The sequence below is a fragment of the Chroicocephalus ridibundus genome, chromosome 1 (assembly GCF_963924245.1).
Source record: "Chroicocephalus ridibundus chromosome 1, bChrRid1.1, whole genome shotgun sequence".
NCBI lineage: Eukaryota > Metazoa > Chordata > Aves > Charadriiformes > Laridae > Chroicocephalus > Chroicocephalus ridibundus.
In genome coordinates, this window is record NC_086284.1 from 94,981,305 (window position 1) to 95,003,459 (window position 22,155).

The 22,155-nt window shown below is 39.2% G+C and overlaps 1 protein-coding gene across 2 annotated transcripts in view; it reads left to right on the forward strand.

Annotated features, from left to right (window-relative positions):
- The window catches only part of PRRG1 (proline rich and Gla domain 1), a 35,627-nt gene that overhangs the window by 9,086 nt on the left and 4,386 nt on the right, over positions 1-22,155 (forward strand). The window contains exons 2-4 of one of the 2 annotated variants that reach the window (XM_063343689.1): positions 9,176-9,316; positions 9,929-9,978; positions 14,221-14,381. In XM_063343689.1, the coding sequence (XP_063199759.1) occupies positions 9,969-9,978; positions 14,221-14,381 (171 nt within the window). In that variant the 5' untranslated portion in view covers positions 9,176-9,316; positions 9,929-9,968. The remainder of the gene's footprint in view (positions 1-9,175; positions 9,317-9,928; positions 9,979-14,220; positions 14,382-22,155) is intronic. The other variant, XM_063343678.1, reaches the window with a different exon arrangement.

Here is a 22,155-nt window from a genome sequence, read left to right on the forward strand (position 1 = left end):
TGACCTTTGCGGAGTGGACAAAAACACTGTACCTGCAATGAAATTCTATTCTTGTGAATGGACAGTGCCCAGGTGCTGTTGCTTGACCCTTCTCTCTCATGTCTGGAGAGGTATAATCTGAAGTAAAGGTAGTACCTTTTAAAAATGTTTTTTCTTTTTCTTTTTTTTTCTCCTCTACCTGACCCATAAATGCTTTTAAAAGGCAGACAGCACTGTAATAATCTACTGTCTGCTTATCCTGAATGTTTTGATGTGTTGATTTGGGGGCAGATAGGAGACCCAGAGCTGAACAAAAATGGGAGACTGTAGCTAGTGAGTAGGGTTAATTAGAGAGACCACTTGTCATCTATAACTCGATTTCTATTATGTGCTGGTATTTACTCCCCTGGTCCTAATCCAGTTTTAATCCACTTTGGAGAGGAGCTGGGTATAGTTACTTATTCCATACTGGTCACCGGACTGCTTCCCTCCTTTCATAGCCAGATAGTTACCAATAAAAGATATATGTGGTGTCTCTTGTGTGTGTATAGTAATACATACTTTCTTTGGAAAACTGTGTAATACTAAAATCTGAAGGTCTGCTGTGTCCTGAACTTTAGCAAATGGTTGAAATGTTTAGGAAATTATGTCTATCCACAAAGTGTAGAAGATGCTAAAATAGGTTTTAATAATATGAAGGTTGTTGGAAGCTTAAGTGTTTAGCAATTTTGCCATTGTTGGAACATAAATGTTTAGCCATTTTAGCATACTGGAGAATGTAAGTAAGAACTGCTATACCGAATCAGCCAAAAAGTCAGCTTGGCATTGTGTGTTGTGCCAGCTGCTGGCAGGAGATGCTATGGAAAGAGTCTTAGAGCAGAGCATGGACAGAGTGAGCCTTCCCTGGTAAAGTCCTGGTTATCAGTGAATTGGAAAGTTCATTGGATAGAGGATACATCTGCGGAATTGTGTTATAGTAATCACCAAACCTCTCCCTCCATTGATTTCCGTTCTGTTTTCTAAACCTATTTCTATTTTTGTCTTGAAGAGCATCTTATGGCAGCAAGTTCAATAACTTAGGCACTCAGAAAATTCAGGTCCTTTGATTTATTTACATCTACGTCAGCTTAGGTCAGTGGATACCCTTCTGTTTCTCATGTTGTGAGAAATAATGGTTAGCTGTAATGTGTTTATCTTCTCTTCTCTGGTCACAGGTACATAGTCAAGGGACCAACTTATCCAGACAGACTCTGTGTGTTATGATTAGATCAGCGGAATGTCTGCCTCCTCTGAACCAAGTGGTTTGTTTTACAGTGCTTATTTAAACACAAAGCATTTTTCTTCTTTTCCTTTTTTTTTTAAATAAAAGCAGCGTGTAATTTTTAATCCACATACAATCCAGTTTGCAACTAGAGTTTAGAGCTTCTGAGTAATATTCCTCAGTTTGTTGTCTGTAAAGCATCAGGAGATGGTCTGAACTGCAAAATGAAAGTTGGCTTGTTTGTAATTTACAAAACATATGCAAATGTTTCATTTGTATGAAAACAGGGGGACAAAACGGGAGGAAAATAAAAAAAGTACACATTCAAAGCTGCTTCTAGTTTAGGGACGCTGTGAGAGAAAATATGCAATAAAGAAGACAGCCTGCAGCAATTCTGATGCAGTTCATGTGGGTTTTTTTCTTGAAAAGAGCTAGCAGGTCCATTGATTGTTTTATCTTACTATAAATTTTAAAAAAATACATGATAGCTATTCAATAAGCATCTGTCACTTTACCAATATTACATAAGAATTTATCAATACCTTAGTTAAAACTTCAGCCACCTGTAAATGTGAGGCAGAAGGATCATGGGGTAGATTCCCTGGCTTATTGTGTATTGACTTTGTGTGTTACTTTATTATTTTAGAAGCCGGTAACATTTTGGAGAGGAAGCTTTTTGAAAATATTGATAATGGTGATCATAAACTGTTAATTTTGTGTCCGTAATTGCAAGTTTCCACTCTTTGGGTGTGGAGGGGCAGAACGTGCTTTCATTGTTTGTGGAGTTTTTTGGGGAAGGTGAGGGGTGGCTAGGTTGTCTCCTAGTTCCCAGGTTAGCTGTATATGTCTCTTTTTTTTCTGGTGTTTCTGAACAGACACTCTGGTATTTCAGGTTTTTAGCTCTTAGATTGGGCCCTGTGGTATCCTGTATATTAGCAGTATTTAATTTCCATAGTAAGAACACAACATTTGAAGACAAGAGACAAGCACATAGACTGTTTCAGAAATCTCTTTCACTGTGGTGAGGTTTTTTTGTTTCTGGGGTTTGTCTTTTGTTTGGTTTGTTTTTTTGCTTGAGGGAAAGCCTCACGTTACCTCTGTTTCTGTCAACTTGTTTGTCAGAGTAATTTTGTAGCTCTGTAGGAAATTTTGCCAGACATCCACTGTCACTCCATAACAACCTTTGGTTATTCGCTGAGGAATCGTTTATCTAGAGCTTCCTTCCTCACAGCTTCTTACTGTTTTGAGTGTAGTCACACAGTACGCATTGAGTGTATCTGCAGTAGCATTTAGGTTCAGATTGGGAGTATGCTTTGGAAGCAAAACTCCCAATTGTCACCAGTTACTGTGCTTTGGTTTGTATTGCAGAATCATTTCAAAGCACTCAGACTGAATTACTTTTGGATGAAAGTAAACCAGAAGATACGCTCCAAAAGCATACTTGTTGCAGTCCCACTGCCGCACAGTGTTCAGCTTGTGGAATCAAATTAGAGCGACCCCAAAGTAAAATTCTAAACGTGTGTGCTGTGTTAATGTTGGGTCCTTAGCACCGACTGTTTTGTTCTTCAGATTCACTCCTATTGTTCTGCATTCCTGGCTAATGTGAATATAGTCATGGATAGAGATAAACATAACGCGCTTAGAGGTTATTATTCATGACCACCGTACTTGCTTCAGATAGAGTCCAGCTATTCAAGCCTAAGTTAGAATAGATAATATCAAAGTAGCTGACAACTTGAGTTTGATTTGGAAGCTGACACTTAAACAGCAATTAGGTCAATGAGCGCCAGAGCTATAATGAAGCTGTTTTCCTGCTTCTTTTACCATTTGCCCTTTCCTACTTTATTAATCTGAGTTCTCCTTCATTCTCTAACACATGAACCTGTCACCGTAAGCCAAATCACCACAGTATTCTGATACCTCTTATGTACTGGCTGCACTCTTTCTCTAATCTCATCTCTTCAACTTTTTTTTACTTACCAGCTTGCAAAGGTCTGTACAGGCTGTGGCTGGTCCTGAGCATGACTACCTATTTTCTGCTGGCAAAAATAGATAATTGATGTACTTTGGAATAATTTACAGCCGCCAAAGGTGCCTTGCTTCCTGAGATACTGCCACAATTGGAAAACCCCATCTTTACTTCAGTGAGAACATTAATGGGTTTTCTCTGTTCTTCTGGGTCATTGATTTTTGTGGAAAACTTATGGTAGCACCGAAGAAGAAATCTCAGTGTCAGTGTCAGATTTAGTTAAAAGGTATTGGGGGGGAGCAAAAAGTGGAATGGATAAGTAACACAGTATCATTAGTTTTGCGTCCAAGCAAAAACAGCATAAAAATATGTCCTACTATGAAAGCTTTATTTAATTGTTCACCATTCCCACTTGAAAAAGGAGAGGAATTGGTTATTGTTGTGTCAACACTTAAATGAATTATCAAGTTAAATACTCCAAATTTGAATTCCCAAAGCATAGTGATATTGTCTAAACTAAAGAAACATCTTGTCTTTTAACAGTACCTTACAGAAGACTGAGGTGTCTGAAATGTGTCTATGTGGGCTGCTCAGAAAAGCATGGTCTCTTCAGTATTTGTGCAGTTCTGGTTTTCCTACAGATAGTTACCTAAGCGTTCAATTATGCCTTCCAGGAACTGCCCCAGATGGTCTCCACGCACTTTAAAACGGTGAAACGCACCAAAATTCTCCCTTGCCGAAGGGAAGGTGTTACTTCTCTTAGTTGTCCTGCTCACCAAATGGGTACATCAGGAGAGTGTTCTTGTCTGGTTTTGAAGGGGAGGGGAAGGAAGAGATAGCTTATAGCAACTCCCCCTTTGTACTGGAGGTCTCGGGGAGTAACCAGAGAATAACCAGCCAGAATATTATCACAGCTTTAAAACAACAAAAGACACTAAGTAAAGAAGGGGTAATGGAGTTGAGGCAGAAGCTTAGACTTCACTCTCAGCCAGCTGAAGTCCTGTCCAGCTGCAGTCATAAGGAACGAACTTCTCTTTGCTAACAGGGCGGTGTTCGAGAGTTGTACTCAGCATGCTAGTTCTGTGAGTAATGATGTATTTTATTGGGTTTAAGACGTAATGGCAGAACGCTAAGTACAGGTTTCTCTTAATGATCTGATCTGTGGTTTCGAGTCCATGGGTAATCAAAATTAATGGTAATGTTTTATAATGCTGTGATTGAATAGCATCTACAAAGCAGAGATATCTTTTCAGTTCTCTATTTCACTCTTATCCTTGTGCTGTGTAGTGTCAGGTGGGACAAATCTTTTGTATCCTTGTCTGATAGAGTAGTTTCCAAAGTGTTCTATCCCTCTTTATTCCCACTTGAATTCCCTGGAAAACCTTGCTGTTGCAATCAAACCAAACTTAATAAATGTAGGCTTCTCCCATATCCTTAAACTATGTATTTTCCTGTTCAGAGAAAAATTAATAAGTTTCTCCAGCACTTGAATCCATGTAAATTCTTTTGTGCACTTTTTCCTGGGAAAAGTTCTTTCGAAACAGATTATAATAAGTAAAATTGTGGTCTTTTGTAACATTTTTTTCCAAGGATGTGAAAGACCCATGCGGTGGGACTGGGATTTTTAGGTAGGCACATAGCACATTTTGAATAAATGGCAGTCAGATAATTATCATCTGTCTTCCTGTGTAATTATTTAATGTTTTCATTTTTCTTCTGAACAAACCTCCCGGGGGGGTGTTTCAGTTGTTGCATTGCACCTGGTTTGGGGCTGGGGACTAAAAAAAGGGGTGTTTATTTTTAGACTGAACACTTACTTGTGTTTTAGTTAGCAGTGTCCCTTGAATGTACTTGCTTTCATAAAAAACTCCAGAGGAACCTAAATATTTTTAACTTTAAAAAATTGTATAGCTCCATGTGGCACCTGGTTGTAAATTGCATCCCAGTGGTCTCATTAATTGTACAGATTACAAAACTAAAATTAATCATGGTATCCCCTGTCAGAGTTGTATTGCAGAATGAAAAAAGTCACTTCCCTCTTTCCTACCTGGGTACTATAACGCGCATTGTTGTGAGAGGAGCGTGATGGCCTTGCAGTGTTTTAAGTCCCTATTATTGTGGCAAGTGAGAAACTTGAGCGAGGGGAAAATGCTGCTGTTGCTTTACGTTATTCTTATTTTCCCGTCTCTTTGTGATCCCTTCCCTTAAGGACCTGCTTTGTTCTTGATGTTACCTTTTCCCTAGAATACATGACAGTCAGTGAGTGAGAATAGTGAGGGCAGTTTGGACATGTGTGCCCTCCATCAGATCCTCTGTCCTTTAATTGTACACGCTGCACACAAGTTTCATTGAACTTGTAGTCAGGAAATGTAGCCAGAAGAGGTGTACCTGCCAACCAAATATGGTTATCTGAACAAATGCAGCAAATTCTTGTAGAAATATTTTCTTGAGCCAACAACTTTTAATGCTGAAATGAGTTAGCTTCCCAGTTTAAGGGATATACTGCACTGCTAGAATATGATTACTGGCTTTGGAAACGTGTATAAAAATATACTGTGCTTTGTGCTTGTATATAGTCTATACAAGGGTTGGACACTTTCAGGATTAAGGAAAAAATATTTAGGTTACTTGTGGAAAGAAATGTGCAGCTTGGTTCGTTACTTCAATATTACTTTCTTAAACTTTCATGCCAAATGTTTCTCCTCAGTAAGATGCTACAGCACTTTGGTGGTGACCACCGTACTGCTGCTGAATAGCATAGGCCTTGTTGGTATGTCTCCTTTTCTGTCTTGTGCTGCAGAACTCATTGTGTTTCACATTGAGTCATATTTTCTACTAGAAGTAGACGATTGTTTTAGTTTTGTTTGGTTTTTTACCATTATACTGACAGCCAGGTAGGCAGTCAGAAAAGATCACTTGTTGGTCAGGTATGTCACCTTGCCATTGAACTCAGAATTTGATGCTCAGCTTGGCTAGAGTGTTATCCATGATGTCCACCATGTTGTCACTTTTTCGCAGGCAAATCTAAGATGACATATAACCTCTTAGATGGTGTGAAGGGGATAATATATAGAAGATAGCTGGAAGAGGGATCCCTGAAATGGTAAACATTGGTGTTACTAGTAAGATACTATCCGCGAGTTGGGGTTTTTTTGTTCTTGCATTTGTGTGTATATATATTTATATGAAAAATGTTGCTCTGACACCATAGGACCATCCTAGCCTTCAGTAAGATTCATGAAGACTTAAAAGATGGAAACTAAGCAAACAGTTGAGTAGAGGAATAAATGAGTCAGTAGCAAGTCAAGATGTTCCTGTAGTGTTGCCAGCCCTGTTCATTTTTATTAGGTAGTTTAGGAAGGTAAAAAAGATTTATGTACATGTCTGTGTTTGATCCCTTCTTCCAAACAACTTTTGAACTATTTGGTAAATTTGAGCCAGGACTGTCAGAGAGCAGAGGACCAAAATATAATTGAGCTCCTTCCCTTCAGGGGAAGGGGCAGTGCTGTGGTTTGGGACAGACTGGCCACTGAAATGAGCAACAGCTCCTCTCCCCCATCTCTCCTGAGGTAGTCTGTGCCAAGGATGCACGGAGCATCTGGGCCAGTCACAATGGGGTGCTTCTCCCATTTCCGTATCAAGTTTCCAGGATGACGATCACGTCATCAGCAGGCACTGGGAAAGTCCCAGACTGGACGCAGCGATGGACAGGAACTGGATTCGGCATCTGGATTCGGGAATGCAGATAGGGATCAGAGGCAGACAAACAGACAGAGTCCTCCTTTCCTCAGACGCCGGCCATTGAAGAAAGAGAGCTGAGCTTTTGATCCCTCAGCTTTTATATTGAGCACGAAGCAGATGGGATGGAATACCCTGTTGATCAGTTTTGGGTGCAATCCCTCTACGCTTTTCTGCTTCTGACCCTCCAACGGGGCAAATAACAAAGTTAGCTGAACTTGGCTGTTAACAACAATAAGTGTAAGCAGGAGCCTCTCTGTATTCCTTCCTTGGCATAAATTAGAAAAAATCAGGTCTTATCATGCTGGAAGCAGACACAGTCTTTAAAAATACGCCATTAATTTCAGAGAGTTCAGTTAGTTAGAAGAGGCTTAGCTACAAAGTAAAATTACTGAACAGAAAATTGGCTCTGTTTTACCTCAAACCAGGACAGACGGTTAAGTAGAAGGCAAAGACCCAAGCGTTTCCTTTGCAGTGGGACAGTCTGTTCTGTGAGTGGGATGTCCATTTAGTGGCAGGGCAACCATTGCCTGTGTCCACAATCAGCCTCTTGCCTGGTAGGTATTTGAGTATCACGGCAGGAAGCTGGCTATGTTTTGCGGGAGCTTGGAAATGAAGAAGTTCAGAGAGATATGGAGGGGGAAGGCAGGAGAGCATAAAAGACACACATCTGTAGGAAAATGGACATAATTAGTTTCAGGGAGCTCTAAATACTTATGATTCCTGTAAGCATCTAATGTAGGTTGTTGAAGGGAAGTTTCTGCACCACAGCTGCTAGAAAGCTGTATGTGGTATTTCCTAGAGAAGGACACACTGGTTCCTTTTGTAATGAAGGAAGGGTGAAGAGAAATGTAATTTGTGTTTTGCTGCCAATTCAGCAAATCTTTAATTTGTCACTAGCTCATAATATACTTGCCTCGGTTTCCACTGAAGAAAATAAAAGTGTTTTTCCCAGTTCCCCAATCTGTGTATTCTGATGTTCATTCCCAAAGATTGTGACGTACCAGGTACCTACTGCCAGATGCCAAGGCAGCAATGCATGCCTAAGCAGTGTCACACTCTGCTCCTCGTGGAGAACATCCCGTGGCGGGGGAGAGGGACGTTGGTGCACTTGTTTCTGCCACAGTAGGCACAGCCATCTGGTTGTGACTCAGTAAGCATGGATGTGAATGCATTTGTCTTGCTCTTTTTTTTTTTTTTTTAATGTTGTTGAAATCCACACCCAAGTCCACTCAGCAGAGCAAGTGAGCACTCATGGGTTTTGCTCTTCTATTGCTGTGAGTCTTATTTGAGGGGCTGTTGGAAAAGGAGCCACCTGAAACTGGAGGGTAATAAATGGCGAGATAAACTCATGATGTATCAGGTGAAGAGAACAGTTACACCAATAGCCAATTTTTTTTGGTGACCTGTTTATTATTAAAAGCTTGGAAATGTCTTCAGCACAGATATTTGCGTTGTAACAATGTGACTACTCGGAAAATTATGCTAATTTCCATTTTATTCAAGAAGCAAGTGGCAAAGGTGGTTTTGCCTTTGCGTAGAGTAGTCTGCTGAGAAAATAAATCAGGCTATCTAAAGCGGTTATATATATTCTGAAGAATTTTTTTAAAGTCCTCTGCTTCTGTTACCCTATAATACGTGGTAATGAAAAGCTAAACACTATGTTGTGAGATTTAAGAGTGCTTTAATGTCTGGTGTTTATTCACATTTATTTGCCTTTACAGAGATTTGATGAACTTGCTTTAAAATCATTTTACTCCTCCATCCCACATGTCTTGTAGTCCAAATCCTACAATTTTGTTAGCAGACTGGGATGTCCTTATAGAGCTCCATTCGCTTCGGCAGCAGTCCTTACAAGTACTGCAGTCTGCTCTTGTATGACAAATTACAGTGTTGGATGGGCCATGCTGGAAGTCTTAACTTTCCATCTTTGTTTATTACAGCAGCTATGGCCAACTTTTGTGCATGGTTATCACTTTTTTTTTTTTACAGAGACGTTTCCGTCCGAGGTTTTGGTTTTAAGGAGAGTGAGGACCTTAGTATGGTGTTGTATGTTGATGTGTAACCTGGCCTCTGAAGTAGAACTAATGCTAACCTTAGGAGTAGATAATTTATTAGTAAAGAAAACCTTTAACTCCGTGGTGTTCTACCAACTTGGTTAGAGAGCTGCACCTTTCTCATTCTTTGCTGAAAGCTTTTATTTTCTTAACTTCTCCCATACTAAAAAGACTCCAAGAAACTGAAAACAGTCCCTCAAACCACTGTTGCTGCCTTCAGATGCATTTCTTGTTGGCTGTCTGCCTGGTGGGTGCAGTGAGCTTCAGGCGAATTCTCAACTGAGAGCATCTCTTGTCTGTTCTCCTTCCAAGGTGAGGTATAAAATACGTGTAAGTTCTTGTAGGGCAGGTTGTGATCCTCTCGTGTCTTGCAAGTTCCTTTGCCAAATTGCAAGTCTTGTTCTGCCCTTGAACTTTATGTAGGTATCCTCTTTTAATCAGTAGCAGACTCTGAATGAATTTGCATGCGTTCATTCTGATTTCAAAAAATCTGACCCATAGACTAAAAATAATGAGTTGACTTGATGATCTCTGCAGAGTGAATTTAAGTCTTAAATAAGGTATAAGTAATTACAGTGGAGAATGTAATACCTTTCAGGTTCAATTGAAACAACAGAGGTTGCAGGTTTGTTTAAAATGATACACACCTTCTATTTCATATTTGTATTTTTGCATAGTATAAATATGGAAAGCTTTGAAAAAGGTTAAAGCATTCAGCATTTCACAAGAGTTATCTTTTTTTTGGATAGCATTCCTACACTACTGAAATTAGTCTGCATGTAGTAGTGGCACAACTCGGAATGATTAATCTTGACCATGGAGTTCCCAGCATATATTTGTAACAATATTTGGGAATCAAGAGAAAGTTTTCCAAGTTCATCATACTTCACAAACTCAACAGGGTGTTTCCTCTTTTATTTACAGACTTGATACTTGCAAGTTCCCTGCCTTGACAGTAATCATCATGGATAGTGGTAAGTTTGTTAACTTAGTGATGTGTGTGCATTCTTTATTATTCCCTATGAAATGGGCATTAACACACCCCAAAACTGTCATCTGCTCAAAATTCCAGTCAGTTCATACAGAAAATGCCCTCTGCTGTTGAACTGATTTTGGTGTTACTATGCTGCAGATCTTTGTGCACGCTACGAACTGGAATTGTACCTGTTCTGACAGAGATATTATATGCAGACCATAATAATCATCACAAACTCATTTGCGGATCTTTGAAAGCTGGCTGCAGAAAGAAGACCACAAAACTGAATTTCCAGCCTTGTGTACTTTAGTTCAACCGTTCCTAAGCTTGTCACAGTAACCAGAATCTCAGAGCAGAAGTCACTTTTTAAGCTCTATTTGTAAATGCTCAAAACATTTTTCTCCCTTCTTCCCTGTGCAAATAAAGTAGTTTTATGAAGGACACCTACAGAAATATTCAAATTTATCAGTAGCTGCAGCATCAAATTTAAAATGAAATGTTTATTTCTAGTATTTGGTGATGGTTTCAATCTGCTTGGGTGTTGGTAAGGAGTCAGAAAAAGGAAGTCTCAATAATGGTCTTAATAGTGCTGGTTTTCGTGTCCCCAGTGCCCTGGGCTTTGCTTCAGCAACACTTCTGTGTCCCAGAATACTTTTCCCACGCTGATGCTCCCTGTTCCTTGTATCACTAAAGACCTGAAGCCTGTTTTCTTTGCTTGTGACAGCTTCACCTGTCAGGCTGAGATGTATTTATCCTTTGCTGTCCTTGCCTGTCTCTTTCTGATTCTGATTTAATTTCATGTTGCTAGAGTATCTATTCACTGTTATGATAGCATACAGGTTTTTCTAAGAATGTATAATAGATTGATCTGACTGTATTACTCTCTTGAATAATAGTAGGTCAAACTAAGACTTTGGAATGTTTTTTTGGTAGCTTTCTGATGCATAAAAACTTACTAAAAGCCAAATATTACAGTTACACACAGAGCACAAGCCTGTTTGAAGAAATAAACATGTATTTCAATGCATTAGATTTGGGAGTTGTATGTCTTCATCTATGTTCCACAAAAATTGAGAGAGAGGAAGAGACTTCAGATTTTTTGTTTCTGTGTCTATCTTCCATAATGCCACAATCATAATTTTGATTTTTTCCTTTATCTTGTATTTGCTAATTAATCTCCTTAACAAAGTGAAAAATTAAGTTTTATCTTGCTTTATTACTTTATTCTTGCCACATGCAATTCTGCCATGATGATCTACAGCTGCAGTAAATTCAGCCATGTTGTAGCTTGGCTAGGTGGGCACCCAACCCACAGTGTTTTGTTTTTTTGTTTTGGTTTTTTTTTAACACACTCCTATGCAATTATAACTGAATGCCTACATTATGATGGTCCTGGAATACTAAGAAGTCAAAGAGGTCTCTGCAATATGGTTCCATTATCTCTTTTATAGGATTCATCAGGCAATGACTGGTTCTCATTAAATCACTGAGTTTCAATCTGTATCTCCATCAAGATTGCTTTGATCAGCGTATGTTTTTATGTTTCCTCGCTACATTTGTATTGACTTCTCAACAGGATTTAAAGTTGCTAGGAGTGGGCAGAGCTTTAAAAATGTCAAATCAAAACAAACAAATTAATGTACTTAATTTTTTCCAGCCTTGTAGTGTCAAAAGCCATTCCTGGTCTGGACTAATCGTAGATCATTATTTATCAGATACATTCAGAAATAATATGGGGTGTGGTTTACTTTCCTCAGTGGGCTTTTTTGTCTCTGTGATGTATGCATTTTCTGTATTCTATATTTCTGTTTTCTCTGTATTGTGAGACAAGAGAGACACTTTCTGAATATGAATTGCTAAATAAAAAAGTTGGGCTTTATATGTAGTCATATACTGGCCATTCTTGAATATTGAATTATTTTAATGTTTTGCTCTTCTTCATCAATGCATTTTTGAAGCAGAAATGTATCCCTAGCTTTTTGGAAAATGAAACTATTACCTAGAAACTCATCCCAATGTGTATCTAATGCAGTATTTCATAACATACCAGCTTTTAAACTTCTGTTCTTGATTTGCTTCTTTGGTAAATTGGGAGGTGCATGCAGAAACAAAGATTTGTAGGTTGTTTCTGAGAGACAGAAGCTTTAAATCGGGGTATTTTCAGCTACCTGCATTTTCCTCCTCATTTCTTTTCCCTCAGCATCCAGTACAAAGCTATCATAGTTTGTCTCATTACTGTTTTCAGGGACGGATTCCAGCTGTGAAATTAAATTCCCTAGGTTTTATCTGCTGAAGGAAGGGAAACTTGATTTATAGTGCATTCAGTGACTCCACATATGGACATTCTTAAGAGAGTCTGGGCTGCAGCTTGTTCTGCTTCAGGAATGCCCACAGGAGGAGTTGGTGAGAAGTAGGTAGAGCACTGGCAGTCTGTCCCCATGCATGGCTGCATGCTGGCTTCCTGATGCGGACGAGTCCTTCATGTGATCACTGAGGCATGTTTAAAGAAATTAAGTTCTTCAGGCCTAGAGGGGAGTCAGGAGAATTGTGCAGGAAATGGAAAGAAGCCATCCTTTTTTTTTTCTGTCCTTTTTGAAGGTGTTTTTGAATATTAATTTCTATGTTATTTAGGCAGTGAACTTACACAATAGGAGATGCCCATGTGCTCACCAGTGGTGCTGTAGAAAACTAAAATTGCCGTAGGTGCAGTTGTAGAGTTGTATGTACTGAACCTCTGGCAACATCATGAATAGTGTAATTTGTGTGGTGCGTGTACCTACCACATGTATTTGACTGTGAAAGTATAGGAATAGCTGGTGTTTTGGAGCTTAATCGTCAAATCTTCATTTAATCATTTGCAGAAGAAAGATGACTAACAATTTACAAGAAAGTATACACAGAGGCTAAACAAAATGAAATTATAGTAGATCAGCCTAATTATGGTAGTAGCCTCATTGCTGAAAAATGCCACCCCATCTATCTTACAAGAAAGCCCAAGTATAGTGACCTTCTTTGTAGACTTGCTGCCATCCTTTTTTAAAATCCAGAATCAGATAATGAAGAAAAAAAAAAAAGGTACAGCAAACTGATTCATATAAAACTATAGATAAATCATTGCTTAAACCAGTCATTGTCCTTCAGTAGACAGTGAGAGTTTGTTTTCGTAGCATATCAGTGGTCCCAGACTAAATGAACCAATGCAGTAATGATTGCATAGGTCAGGGAAGTGGTACGGGTGTATTAGTGTGGCAGCGCATTGAATAATTAGTTTCTCTTGCTGGCAGTGAGAGCCCAAGATCAGCGTTGCACTGACATGGTGTCCTTGCTTCCTGACCTGAAGTACCTGGAGAATTTCTGCATCATTCGCTGCAGATGTACCTCCCGGGCAATTCAGTCTGATGGATTTTGGAGTGTTCCAGTTGCTGCACCCTACTGTAAAAATGGTTTGGTCAGGGAGTTTGAGGGAAAGCTGGAACATCAGAAGAAAAGAGGTTGCTTCCAGCCCTCTTCCTTGAGCAGAAAACCAAGGAAAGCAAATAAAGAATACCTGTGTCAGAACGTTGGTTGCCTTTTGGGGTCGTTTTATTTGGTTCATCAAATAAGGTGAAGTTTTTGCGTATGATTCAAGAAAATAGAGGCTGCTTCTCCCCCCCACGTTCATAAGGGTCACTGTTTTTGGGGTTGACATTTCTGGAGTGAAGGCAGCAAGTCTGCTTCAGAGTTGCTTAAGAAAATTTACAGATTTAAACTTTGATAAATGCAGCTGTTCTGGTGTGTATGATTATGGGTAATATTCATAAATATTTATATCGAAAACTTCAGAGCATTCTGGCCGTGATGCCCTCCGGCAGTTGCAAATATCTTTTCGGCTGTTCACGGGCAGGATTTGTTTGTTCTGTTTCATCTTAGTTTAAGAAGTTGCTTGAGCTGAGCATGTGCCTGTCTCTTCTGAGCACTCGTCTTAAGCACCAGCTTCGGTCTTGTTTAAGCACACATGACTGTGATGATGAATCGAGATCCATCACATTTATGACATTATAGCAATAACTACTGAAATTGTAGGCCCATCTACTTACAATAATGAATAAAACTAGGAAAGGCCTTTTATCATATTAAATAAAGGGGAGGACTTTGAAAAAGCTCTTTATTTCTCAAAAGCACATTTTCTTTGAGCAGTTTTAGCATGAGGTTTTGGATATCTATTTTAAAAGTGACCTTTGTTGTCTCTCCTCTTTCTCAGTGTTCTTAACAGAGGACAAAGCCAATTCTGTGTTAAAAAGATACCCGAGAGCCAACACATTTTTGGAAGAACTAAAGCAAGGTGACATAGAACATGAATGCAGAGAAGAAATCTGTAGCTATGAAGAAGCAAGAGAAGCATTTGAAAATGAGGAAAAAACGGTATGTTTTGATGTGTATTTAAAGATGGGTGGAGTATATTGGTATTAAATTTTTGGGTGTACTGAATGCTTCTGTGTTTCCCAACATAACATTAGTTTTTCTGTTTGGCCTCTTTCTTTAAGCAAATAAGTTGTACAGTGGAGATGGATAGACTGCACAGCAATAACTTTTGAACCCTTCATCCCAATTAAACTGAATTTGAAAGGGGCAAAAGTCTCAAAGATAATTATGCTCTTAAATCTCATGAAAACTAGCAGCTGGGCAGAAAAGGAGTATGAATTAATAGGCCCACTTGAGAAAAGGTGGACAAGACAGTCTGTTTTGCAGCACTATTTACCCAAATAGCCTGTGTCCTGGTTCTCCTGTCACCACACACTTAAGCCTGACCTGGGTATCATTTGTCTTGCTTGGGAGAAATGGTGGGATTGGGACTGTTACAGGGAATATACAGAAGCAGAGGGCACAAGTCTGCACTTATCTCACTGCTTGTGGAATAACTTGTTTATTGAATACGTTTATATGAAATGAGTGAGCAGCTCAAAAAGCTTGCCATTTAAAATACACCTTTGAATCCCAGATGCTGGTGTAGCTGGTCAAAGCGTTCAGTGTCCAGACTAATAATCTAAAAGTAGGGAAAGACTAGTGGCCTTCAAGCTAAAATCTGCAAGCCCCCAGAGAGTATTGTTAAGCGGCAGTGATCTAAAACATGGAAGGAACAATAATTTCAGTGCTACCGTGTGTTATGCAAGGGCAGTGATACATTAACTTGACGGGAATGAAGCAGATACTGCCCACACAGAGTTGTTGCATAAGTCGGTTGGCTTCTCTAATTAAAAGAAGCTTGTGGGCTAATGGCTCTGCAAACAATAGCTGCACATCATACCTAACATATCTTATATTGCTTCCCACCAAATAAAAACACACACAGGTTTTTGATGGTGGCATCTGAACTATTTAATGACATACAGTCAACATTTATTTATTTATTTATTTTTTAATTCAAGACAGACATGGCTGAATTTGAGGGTAAATCTAAAGTGAAAAACAGATGCTAGAAAATGTGACTCGGAAAACTTACATTCAAAAAAAGCTTCTATCCCTTGTGTGGTTTTGCACAGGGAAATGGTGCTTGCAATGCCAACGGGTTAATGGGCGATGCGGGACAGGGAGCATTGCATATTTCCAGAAGTTACACATTCTGTGTGATGCATTCCACTCTTCACTGGCCGAGCTCTACATCAGAAATTGTAAAGGCATACTGAACTTTATAGTTCTTGGCATCTCTTTTTTGGAGGCCATACCTGTGGAGATGGGTCAGGCTGGAATAAGAACTAACTGATTTATTAAAATGAAGTAGTAGGCCACACGGTGTCTCTTCGAAGCTGCTTCTTTCTGAATCTTTAAACATGCACACACGTGTTTTTTACCACCCAAATTCAGCTTGCTGTGGCCATTCCTAATGATAGCTCATTATGCAATTAAGAATAGTGTGTGCTACTTGTACAAAAATGTAACACAATATCACTCTTGCTTAAGTAGCACAAGAAGTTCAAGTCACTAGAGAAATCATAGCCTAAACATGTTGCCTCTCACTTTGGCTTCTTTTCCCCCATTTAGGAACATTTGTATTGGTAGATAGCATTTCCCTTGCAGGGAAATAGTAAAGTAGAAAACAGTTACATTTCCGCAGCCTTTGTGTCACAGGGGAGAAGGAGCTTCCAATAAGGTCCTGACCTTTTAATGCATTTCTACTACTGAATCCTTTTTCCCTTAGCTGTTTCATTCTGTGGTTGGTAGCTTGCTGATGGGCCCGGCTCTGCTAATGTGCAGTTGTGCCGGACCAGCCTCATTTGCTTAGGCTTTATTTAGTCCATTGTCCCCTAGCGGTATCCATCCTTACAGCCACTTAGTAAGACTTAATTTCTGTGTCCCAGGGGAAGGAAACGGATGCAGTAGACTGGGATCATGATACAGTATGTTCAGAGTAACAAAGATGCAATGATTTCATAGTATAAATAGAGTGGAATTCAAATAGGGTCTGTAGCTTATTTATCTCATGGTAACTTTGTTTTGTGTAATCTCTGTCTTTATATCTTTTATCTTGTCCATTTGGTTCTTTGTTTTTCTGCAGTCTTCTGGGGAGGTGTGCAACATCCGTATTTGTAATATTAAAATAATATCAAGCAGTTCCCTCAAGTTATTTTTGATGCATGAGTTTTTCTTGGAAATTAGCATTGTGGTGTTAAGTATACATGCGTAGCTGTCATGGAAATATTGAATGCCTTTAATATTGTGTGGCCTTGGGGAATTTGATAGGTTCAGAATTATTATTTAAAATGATAAAGTTAATTGTAAAGATAATACTGCTATGTTAGTAAGGCTAGAGCCAAGAGGGAAGAATTTGCAGGACCTCATGGATAAAGCAGGGTATGAAATTCAGTGTTGACAAATGTAACACACGTGGGGGAAAATAGAACATTCATTTATGTATATTCTTGGCTCTGAATTGAACTGGGGAACAAGATCTGAATTTGAATCTATGAAGGCTTGAATTTAATGCCTAGCAGTCAAACAAAACCAAAACAAAATAAAAACCTGATTGCTGAGAATCTGTAGAAAGAAGTAGGGATCAAAATAACATTATTATTATTATTATTATTATTATTAATATAATTATGCCATTGCATATGAGCATCTTGAGTGTGACCTGTATAGCTCTGATTTCCCTATCTCCTCAAAAGCAAATTAGTAGCTGAGGAAGGACTGGAGAACTGTGACAGTTGACCAAAGATATGAAAAGACTTCTGTAACAACAATAGATCAGAAAAGACTTAAGTCAGGGAATATGTGATGATGTCTGTGAAGAGTATGAAGATTGAACTGAGGTCAGTCGCTTGGCATCCATCTGACAGGAGAGCTAAGAGGGCCTCAAAGGAAACTAGAAGGTGCAGGTTCAAAGCAAATAGAAGTATCTCTTCTCGCCACAGATAATAGAGCTGTGGACTGCCTTGCCACAGGATGTCTTGGATGCTAAAAGCTTATATAGGTTCAGAGAACAACAATATAAATGAACGAAAGATAAATCAGTGTGGGACCATTGAATAAAAGGGGTCAGCTTTGGCTAATGGAAGTTCTTGAAGTACAAATATGTGGAAGCTGGGAGAGTATCGCTGCCTGCTTATCTTTGAACTCTTCTTTCGACAATCTCTAACGATTGTTGTCAGAAGAGAAGGTAACAGATTAGGTGAGCCCTAGGTCTGATCTAGTAAAGCTGTTTATTTGTAGTACCTGTAGCCACTGGTCAGTTGTCAAAGGTGATTGGGAGACTGAAAGATTTGTTCAAAGGTTACTGGGCAAAGTCTCTGGGTGTGATTGAAGCACTGATTTTATTTCCATTAACGCTTTTTATTTTTAAATTATACTCCATGAAGATTTTAAAAGCTAGAAGTCACAGATCTTTATTTGTGTTACAAATTTCTCACAAATATTAAGTATTACAGAAACTGTAAGGTTCTCTGTATAGCTCTATTCTAGCAAAACAAACAAAACACTAAAAGTTTAGCAAGCAACTGTAAACTTGTCAGCACCAGATCTAAAATGATGTGATCAAATAAGATTTCTAGCATCAGTCTGTGTCTAATTATGGATGATGCATAAATACCCAGAAGAGAAGAGGTGAATCTTTTCCTGCCACCTGAAATTAAGGGCAGACCAGATCACTTCCCATTACTGCTTTGTCCATATCCTCTACCTACTGAATACCAACGGCATATTATTAGTCCACCTCTAAAACAAGTCAGACAGTTGACCAAGAGTCCTTTGAGGCTGATGATGCTGCCAAATATAGTAAAGGCCTCAGCTGATATTCTCAACAGGGTGCGACTCTCTGAACTTTCACGTGTATCCTTTATTTGATTCAGCATTCAGATCCAGTTGACTGATGCTGACTCTGTTCTGAGAAGTATTAGAGATAAAAGGGAAACAAAATTCTGGCAAATTGACCGTAACTGTCTTTGTGTAGGATGCCCTTGAGAATTCCTTTTGATTATTTCAAACTGGATTTGCCAAAGCAGTAAGGGACATTCAGAAAAGTAGTTCTTGGCAGGAATATATGTTAGATGTATTTCTAAGTCTTTTCCGTTGCAGTTATCTGATTCTGTGGTTTCGTTAACTTAGTTTTTCAGCCTTTTAAGGCATGTACACCTGGTATTCCCAGCTGTACAGTGCTCAAGGGTAAATGATTACTGGAGTGTGTTTTCATAAATCACAAGTTAATAATTTTTTCAAGTAGAAAGTCCTTTTTGTTGTTGGTTTAAGAGACCAGCAACTATGGAAGGGATGTTTGTGCTGTGAGTTCTCCAATTTTTAAATTACTCTTTAACTTTCTGTATCAGTTTCTACAGCTACTTCCTAGGTTTGCAGTATTTCCCCCTCTTGGTTTTTTTCATAGCAGTTTGTACAAATCCTCACACCATGCAAATTCATACAAGTTCTCCATGGGTTTGTTGGGCATCATTTGACTTTGACCAGGTGGCTTGTCCTCTTGTGCCTTTACTTTACAGTGCAGCATAGCTGCAGGATGGCAGGGCAGAGGGTGAGCTGCTTGGCAGCTGCAAAACTCGAACCTGAAGTATTATTTTCCTCCAGTTCCTGTCAGTTCCCTCAGTCTGGAGCTAACAGTCTTTGAGATTTGGCTTGCAAAAATGCAAGCTGGAAACCTTGGGTTTAGTACACTAGCGATTTTTTGGTTGGTGTTTTTTTGTGGCTTTGGTTTTTTGTTTACTTTTTTTTTCACCCAAAGAGGAAAATTTAAAGAAAGCTTTTTTTTTTTACGTGACTAAACAAGTGTTTCTTTATATTTTTCACCTGTGTGCAGAACTTTATTCCTCTGTGCCTGTAAGATAGCCTTAGATGTGAAGCACTGTAACTTTTGACAGTGGAGCATGTGTCTAAACTGTCTTGGAATTTCCTTTTCTTTGCATGCAAATGAAAGTGGATGCTAAACTACTTTCGTCCCTGAGGCAGTTTAAACCTTAAGCTCTTTATACCCACTTGTCCAGTCACACCATCAACTCGAACATCCCTCACAGCCACACACCCTATTCTGAACTAATTGCCTGCCACTCTGGGAAAACAGCTTTTCTGCTGCTTTGCCACGTTGTAGAGTGACAAGGAGAGATGCTGGTATTTCAGCTTTCTGAAGAAGGTACAGAGACGTTTTCTCCAGCAGATAGAGCTGAATTAGAAGTAACACAGAAACATTACTAAAATCAGTCACAACCTACTACCTTACATTGGAGAGGGTATATTTCCTCTGCAGTCTGCAACACAAAATATATTGCTAAAGGAAAAGGGCGATTTCTTCTTTTTCATCAAAACTACCTTTCTCTTCCACGGTCTTTAAAATGACACATCCTTGCACAGTGTATTCGATGACTTTCAGTAAATCTTTGCAACTTTGGCCTTGAAAGTATAAATTGTACCATTTTATTCCTTTGCTGCTGTTGAGGCAGCAGAACAGTGAAGTGGGAAGCTTGGTTCTAGTACAAATAAGAGCAATTAATGGTAATTAATCTTTTTCTGCTTTTTCAGTTGAGAATATTTATTCCACTACTGAATTTAGTTAGTTGTATTCAAACCAGATGGAAAGGTAATAGGTAACAGACCTTCCTAATTGCCTGATGATCCGATGGGGAGAGGTGGGGTGTTTAGTTTTGTCGATTTTTATCATGCAGAGATCCCAAAAGTCCTCAGTTGTACAGCTAATTTCATTTTTTTAATGTTAGTTTTTCCACTTAAATGTTTTTTCTAAAGTCAGCACAGTTGATCTGGGATTCTCTGTCGAACAATGTATCAAGAAAGGCCCTCGTAGAAAAACATTTAGAGAGGTTAGTCCATCTTCCAAGACTTGCTTACTTTGTTTGAAGTCAGTGCTACCTGACTTAGCTTAGAGGATTTGGACCTGGGCTCACAGCAAAAAGGGGCACTGTGGTGACCAGCTTCGATGTCAAGCCTTGGAATTTAGAAAAAACACCTGATCCTGGTTTGCTGTAAGAATTGAGTAAGGCTTTTTTTTTTTTTTAATTTGCACTGAGTACAGGGATAGAACAATTTATCTTTTAAAAAACAAAACTACTACATGATAGACAGTTGTTTCATGCGCATGGCATTGCTCTTAACCTTAGTAAATTCTGATCCAGAAGCATTGTGAGCATGTGTTTTGTCCATGGTGTCTTGGTCCTGACTTTGCGCAGGGCAAGCTTAGCCTCCGCATTAGAGGGGCCGTGCTGCTTCTGGACTCAAGCTGCCTCTGAGACCAGTTTGGTGGCATTATCTGTTTAATGCTGATCATGGGGCAGCACTTCTGAACTGAAAAAATTGATATATCTGATTTGTGCATGCACAAAGTCAGTCAGTCTGAAACCTAAATACATAATTTACTAATAACCAAGCAATGACCATATCAAGTTTACCTCGTGAGTAGTTTTATAAATACTTGCATGTGAGATATGTATTATCATTTAAAATAAATGATGATATGAATATGAGTGGCTCGGGTATCTGCATTTTTAAAGGAAACTAAAGAATTTAGAGTTTCTGGCATGGATTTCAAGGCTTTTTTTCATTATTCTTAAATTACACATGGCTATAAAACACAGTGGAAGAGTTTCTTAGTAGGAGAGACCTTAAAGGTGAGGATGACAACCTTTTTGAGGCAGGGGATGCTTTTCTTTGTACTAGCTTTTCCTAGCGTTCGCTGCAGGGAAAATTGGATGGTGACATGATCTTTGTATTCCTGCTTGTGCATATTAATATGGCAAAGATTACTTTCAAGCACTGGTGTCCCCCTTCATCTTTGTTTTCCCTTGCTCATATTTTCACTTTTCACTTTCTGTTCCATTTATCTGTAGCTGTTTTGTCAAAATTTCATGAATATAATAAGCTGTGGAATATTCTCATACTGATGAAGTTATTTTTAGCTATAAATAGAGCGCCTGAGTCAACTCAAAATAAGCTGACAACAATTGCTTTATGAGCCAGAGGGTGGGCAAAGTCTAAATTATGAGATGACAGTACAACACAGTTGTGCTTTGCCAAAGTTGTCTGTCATTCCAAAACAGTGTTTCCCTGTCAATTTGTATGAGTATATTATTACAATTTTAAAACGAACAAACAAAACCCTAACTTTTACCTTCAGTGGTGCTGAAAAGCTTTGATCCACCAGGTGGCTGATGTGCATGCTGATTAAACTTTTATTTTTTTATTCGATAATCAGAGGGCTGGAGCACCTCTGCTATGAGGACAGGCTGAGAGAGTTGGGGTTGTTCAGCCTGGAGAAAAGAAGGCTCCGGGGAGACCTTATAGCAGCCTTCCAGTACCTGAAGGGGGCCTACAGGAAGGATCAGGAAGGATGGGGAGAGGGACTCTTTTATCAGGGAGTGTAATGATAGGACGAGGGATAACGGCCCCAAACTGAAAGAGGGGAGATTTGGATTGGATATTCAGAAGAAATTCTTTCCTGTGAGGGTGGTGAGGCACTGGAACAGGTTGCCCAGGGAAGCTGTGGATGCCCCATCCCTGGAAGTGTTCAAGGCCAGGCTGGATGGGGCTTTGAGCAGCGTGGTCTAGTGGGAGGTGTCCCTGCCCAGGGCAGGGGGGTTGGAACTAGATGATCTTCAAGGTCCCTTCTAACCCGAACCATTCTATTGTTATTTACCTAGTCCTGTCTGTGCTGCAGGTTTGTAAACATTGAGTGCAGTCACAGGAATCTTAA